At 43.4% G+C, this 6,522-nt stretch overlaps 1 protein-coding gene across 1 annotated transcript in view; it reads right to left on the bottom strand.

Moving 5' to 3' along the window:
- Positions 1 to 520: 520 nt before the first annotated feature.
- Positions 521 to 6,522, bottom strand: part of PLAC8L1 (PLAC8 like 1) — a 7,763-nt gene continuing 1,761 nt past the window's right edge. Inside the window, exons 2-3 of the mRNA XM_019534999.1 lie at positions 2,684 to 2,820; positions 521 to 1,817 (exon numbers count right to left, since the gene is read on the bottom strand). Coding sequence (XP_019390544.1) covers positions 1,644 to 1,817; positions 2,684 to 2,820 — 311 coding nt within the window. The 3' untranslated portion in view covers positions 521 to 1,643. The remainder of the gene's footprint in view (positions 1,818 to 2,683; positions 2,821 to 6,522) is intronic.

Below are 6,522 nucleotides of genomic sequence, written 5' to 3'. Positions count from 1 at the left end.
TGAGGCTCCTGCATAAATTTTACACGGGCCAGAAACCACTGTTTTGAGTGGCATGTGGGAAATGGCCAAATTCACTATAAACGAAAAAATACAAAAAGATCCAAAGAGACAAAATTTCAGCTCAATGTATATTAACGGTTTTCACGGCCAGGAAGAGCCATTCCATAAATTATCTTGTCTGAACTCTTGTGCAATGCAGACCACAAAATTTTATCCATTCAGCCCTGTATTGAGCCCCAAAACCTCTACAATGAAATGTTACAGCCATATTATAATAAAGAGGAAAGAGGGAAACAATGGCAAATATTTATATAGAGATAGACATATATTTTCTTTTCTTATTTGGTGATGGGGTAGGAGATGAACAGCATATATAATTTTTTGTCTTTTGTTTAACTTGTATAAACTAAATAATGCTTAAACCTTTTCCATGATATAAAGTTCATTTTTAAATGCTTTTTTCCCCCCCAATGTAACATACTTCCTTCAAGAGAAGAAAATGAAATCTTGATGAACAAAATGAATCTTCATTTTCTGTTTTTTATTAACCATGGAGACATTTATTTTGTATTTCATCAGTTGAAAGGCAATGGTTTTAGAAAGCTCTAACTTGCCGGCAGTTTACTTGTTTAAGTTTATAGCTCTAATGTTTAGGTTTGTTATCTGTAGATCATTTAAAAGTTATCTTGACTCAAATGGATGGCTGCACCTTATACACTGGAAGAATAATTGACAGAACAGGGTCTCAGACTGAGTGCACTGTAAAAATTAGCCTATTAGCATAATGGAGGTTAGCAGATGGACAATGATCAGGTTTTCTATGCCAAATACATACATTATTCCATACCATAGAAACTATTGTGTTACCATAAAAACTGTTTTTGCATGAAACAATAAAACAATGTTTATTTTCATGTATTTCAACTGAATTCTGTTTCTCATCTCTGAACAAGAGCACCATCACTGAATTAGCCCAGGTTTACCATGTGTGTCTAGCTACTCTGGGACTGTAGTCTGACTTCGGGAAATCTAGACAGGGTTGCCATTAATTTTTTCCCTTTCCTTCCCATAATTTTGAGGGACAGAAATCCTCAAGCTTGCCTCCAACAAAACTGAAGTGAACTAAAAAGAACATAACAGTAATTATCATTACCATGAGGGTTTTCATCGAAGGATCTCAAAGCCCTTCTTCAAGAAGGGCAAATTCAGTCATTCCCATTTTACAGAAGAACAACAGCAATTTACACTGCAAATTGAAGGGAACCAGTGCCCATTTCCCTCCATTTCCAGTTTCATGCCCTGTTCATTGAACTCTGTTTCTTCTTGTGTCTTTGATTCTCTTCTCTTAAATTCTTTTCAGCTGCAGAGTGATTTTTCCACTTCTGTTCTCCTAAGAAAATTTCTTTACTTTGCACTGAGCTTTCTGATCTCAGTCCCCAGACAGAGAAGGCAGCACCATACTTCTGGACAGGCATAAGAGCACTGAACTGCGTTAACATGGCTATACTGCGGAAACTGGCACCTGAGATTATTGGGTGTTCTATCAGATCCCCATAGGGCCGCTGGGGAGGCTTTGTTGTAAAACACTAATGCATTTTATTTCTAAAAATAATACATTTGCATTGCAGGGAGAGGGGAAAGTATCACAACTCAAGTTCTGTGGCTGGACATTTTAAAACTGGAGCATCTATAGCTGCAGGAGCAGCGTTTACTTCATAGATCTGGGTCGTAGCCCTCCTCTTCAGTTCCCTAGCTGCTTGACAGACAGCAAAAGGCCAGCAGCAATGAACTGCCATCCAGTCTTCACAAAGGGTTCCCTGGAGAGAGAACAAAGATAATTTCTCATAAATGGAATGGCTGCAAATTGGCTTTTCCACCTCACTGCACATGTCCTGGGAAGACACAGGGCCAAAGAATTAACCTGGTCTTGTGTTTGCGGAAGAGAGATCTGATTTTGACCCAGTATCTAACAGGTTCTTTTTAAAAATGCAACAGATAAGTAGAAAGTGGAAAAGGAGAAGATTTAGATCCTGATTGTGCAAGATACCGTGCACCCACAACTCGAATGAAAGTTGATGAGATCTAAAGACACTTGGCACCTCACAAGGCCTTGAAAGAGTCTTTCAGCAGGGCTCAAACAATGTCCTTTATTTTCTTTCATCCTGATTACACACAAATGTGTATTTTACAGCATCAGCTCTGGGCTGATTTTACAGCAACCACACACAAACACCTTCCTGTTCTTACAAAGTACTTTAAAAACATGAGTAGTTGCTTGGCGTTGGCATTCTATTATACAACAAAATGCTGCCTTTGCCTCTGTGCAAGGAGAAAGGGCATTCTTGAGATTTAATGCATTAGTTCTGCTTTAAAAATGCATCAAGGTAACAGAAAAGATTTTCAGATCAAAAAGGAATTTGGCTGTGTGTGAAAACACACCCGGGAGAGGGTGAGGAGTTCCTCTCTTCCCAGCCTGGGTCCCCGATGAACTTTTTACATTTGCATAATTTCTACATTATCAATATTCAGTGGCATGCACTAGCACACTAATCCATCTGGCCATGTCCACAGGTATTAAGCTTCTGCTGCAGCGTCTGTTGGGAATGGGGTACTTGAGGAAGACGCCTCTCACCATTATGTAAGTCGCACAAAACAAAATACAAGCACGCGCACAAAGACTTACTCGTATTCTGTGCCTTTCTCTGACGCCAACTCTTAATGCTAAGGTGGAACCTGGTAGCAACGGGAAACACAGGCACTCCCCATAATGTCTTGCAAGGTTGCATTCGAGGCATGGACAGCACAGTGCACCACAGACACCTGCCAATAACCACAATCAAAGGAGTGCTGGAGTGCCATCATCTCAGCCTTAACACAGGGAAAACTAGTTTGATAATACCCTAACCTAGACCATCGGATTAGTTCTAACAAGCCCATCCATTCTGAGAGTCAAGCATTTTAAATTAGATTTAGAGAGCTGCCATGAAAGAACGCCTCTTTCCAACTGCTCTTTTCTGTGGACCAATTTCACTGGTCCCATCCTCTCCCCAACTGCTCGGAGTGTAATTCTCATCGTGTAGCTTTCTGCAGAACACCAAGTAGGGCTGTGTAAACTTCTGTATAACGATCACAATACTGCTCGACAGAGAAGACTCAGTCCAGTTTCTATGCTTCCTTTAACCACATAAACATCATTATTGTTAGAAGTGTGCTGCTACAATTTCCTTAGTCATTGCAGGTAAGAATTTTAAATTTTTGATCCAAGATAGCCAAGCCACGTGCCAAACAGATTGGCCAACCCTTCTAACAGCAAATGGTTTTTTTATACCCAGGATCCAATTGTAACCCATTTCCAATTTTTTAATAAAGGCAAGATGTTAACTATGTTTTGCAGCCAGGTTGGATTTAACCCCATATCACACTGTGCTTAAGATCCTGTTTCCGCTATCAACTGCAGTACTGTTTTAACCAACTGTGTTTTTACTGGGTCTCCCAAAAATAATGAGGGTAGACCGTGCATCTTCAACAGCCACACTGAAAATTCACCGTCTTCAAAATATCTTTATAGACAGCTCTCAATCCCGTTTAGATGCATTTGTTTTTCTAATTCTTGAGAAAGGCAAAAAGCATTATCATGGCCCCATGCTGCTCATTTAAATGTCTTTTGTTCTTGAATTAGGAATCGATGCACCTAGAAAAGTTTTCCTCTACAGCAGAGTTACAGAACCAGGACACACTACATGGAAACAAGCATTTTATTTGCTTTTATGAAGAAAGACACAATATTTTTCAATAAAATGTAATGCTTCATGCTCTGCTAACCTTGGTCCAGAGCCCTCTTTTTGTGAAATCGCTACATTAATCTAAGTGGAAACCTGGATCTGTAATTACTCTAAATATTACACGCTGAAGATGACAAGAGCTAAAAAATATCTTGGCTGCAGTCCTCAATCTGCCTTACACCTGGGAGCAGAATACTGGCTAGGAAAACACGTATAATCCTATGTGTCACTAGCTAGAAAAACTAAACCTGGTTCCATTGACCCAAAAAGATATTTTCCACGTAGCAAGAACTTAGGAAAAAAGATAAGTTCCCACTTCTACATTTGGCTGAGTCACTAGTGATGATGATGATGATCAGGTTTTGCAACTCAAATCAGCCCAGCCAGGACTTGGAATTAAAAAGCACTGGCCCATCATTGACTAGACAACCCATCAGTGTTTGTAGACACCCCACTGATTTGAGGGCACAGTCTGACTTCGTACCTCCATCCAGATCTCAGTTACCTTCAGACAAGTAAATTAAAGCAGCAGCAGCTCCAGGGAATATACACTCCAACCTGTAAGGTTTTCAGTTACCTTACCGTCAATTTAAGTTCATCAGTCTACCAGGCAATTGCAAACTATATTCCCGTTTATTTATCTGACTAGCATTTTAAAATGTTTCCCATAAAATGATCAGCCCCAGCTTTTAGAGTAATGCTCAGAATAAAATTCAGAGAACTAGTACACAGAGAGCACATTAAGCACCCTATACCTTTGAATCTAACCTTGTTTCAGATCATATCCTTAATGCAATTTAATGGCAATGATTTGCTACTCTTCATATATTATTATAAAAGACAGATAAAAGAAACCTGGAAGAAAATAATGAGTGAGCAAAAAGAGAGAGAGAAAGAAGAAACGCAAACTACTGTTACGGAAATAAAACATCAAAAGAAACAGAAATCATCGCTATTAGTTGCGCACCTTCCATTTAATGGATTAGAAATTTCCCAAGCAATTTCTTTTAAAGATGAGAGGAAAAACAGTGCCTTCTCAGGAGTCTGTGGCATGTCAGGCTGAGTTACAGAAGGCAGGTTCACTACCTTTTGCTTTTTAGCAACTGTTTATATACAAAAGATTTGGGTTATAAAATAAATGTGTTTGTGAACCGACTCCCTCTTAGGTAGGGATGGCAGGAAGCCATGGCTTAATGGCGGGGGGTGCGGGGAGTTGTGCCATATGCTAGGGGTTAATGCAAACCCTTGCTAGGACACAAAAGAGGAGGATGAAAGGGGAAAAGCAACTCAGCCAAGTCTTCTGTGGTACCAAGCATCCGTGACTGATTTCCATAGAGTATGTGGGTGGACAACACTCTCTTTTGTCCATTCAGGAACTAGCCAACTGCTCTTAAATTGTCCAGTTTATAGTGGTAACATTACGAGTGGCTGTAAACAACAGACATTCATTTAGCAGGCAGGATTTAAAACAGCTGCAGTAGAGAACAGACAATTTAATATACTGCTTGCTTAACATCATTTATGGTAACTTCAACAAACTGAAAAAGAAAGTATATTTGTTTGAAGACCTTCAACTCGCATCATAGATACACACCCAGTTATTTCTCTTGATTAGCCTTCCATAGTCTAGATTAGGGCTGTCCAGCTTCTAAGTGGCCTGGGGCTACAAGCCTCACAGGCCTCCACGGTGGGGCCCATGGGTCCCCCAGAGCCACATACCACATGCTCCTCCTTAGGGTTACTCTAATTCCAGTTCCAAAAAAGAGGACATCTGTTGGGGGCGGGGAACGACACCCCACTTCCAACCCCCAGCTCCCTGCCCCGCCAGTGCCCCTTACTCCCAGCCTGCAGCCCCTCACTCCTGACTAAGTCTTTCACTCGCCTGAGCCATGCTGGTGCCCCTCACTCCCAATCCACAGTCCCCTGGCACTGCCAGTGCCACACACTCCCAACCCAAACGCCCTCCAGCCCCCAGTACCCATCACCCCCAAACCACAGCCACCCTCCCACCCCCCCGAGCCCTTCCAGGGCCCTTTGCTCCTGACATGCAGCCCTGCCGGAGGCAGCCCCCAACTATCCCCATCCTGACCGAGCTGGAGCGCAGCGACTCCAATTCACATGGAGCGAGTCCGGCCCAGGTGCAAGCAGGAGGGAAGAGGATGGAAGGCCTATGGCACCCCACACCCTGGGCTAGGGCTCCTGCAGCAAGTGGCCTGGCCACACCCCATCCCCTCCCCCAGGCAGTGTTTCCCAGCCATCCTGCCCCAGTAAGCATGGGCACTGGCTCCCGGTGCCACCAGTCCAGCCACAGAGCTCCCCCCGGCCCCTTCCCCCACTGGAGAGGGAGGCCTCCCTCCTGCCCTGCCAGAGCCCTAGATCCCAGACAGCTTCCCCCAGTGCTACCAGGCACCCTCTGCCACTCCCCCTTCATGCACCCCTGCCACACACACACCAGTCCCCCCACCCTGGCCCTCCAACCCCCGCTCCACATGGACTTACCTGCATGCAGCTGCCGGAGCTGTTCCCACCACCCTGCCTGGCTGCATGCTGACCGTGTGCTTATGGGTGTGCATGCACACATGCATGGTGTCCTCTGCCTCCAATTGCCCTCCCCCCACTCCCACCAATGGAGCAGAGCAAACTCCCAGACATTTGTTCAGATTCCGAAAAACTGCCTGGATAGAGACTGGAGGATCCAAAAAGAGGACACGTATGGGAAAGCCGGACATATGGTAACCCT

The sequence above is a fragment of the Crocodylus porosus genome, unplaced genomic scaffold (genome assembly GCF_001723895.1).
Source record: "Crocodylus porosus isolate Cpor-Errol unplaced genomic scaffold, CroPor_comp1, whole genome shotgun sequence".
NCBI classification, from domain to species: Eukaryota; Metazoa; Chordata; order Crocodylia; family Crocodylidae; genus Crocodylus; species Crocodylus porosus.
The sequence above is the reverse complement of the archived record's forward strand: the minus strand, read 5'-3'. Positions and strand labels throughout refer to the sequence as shown.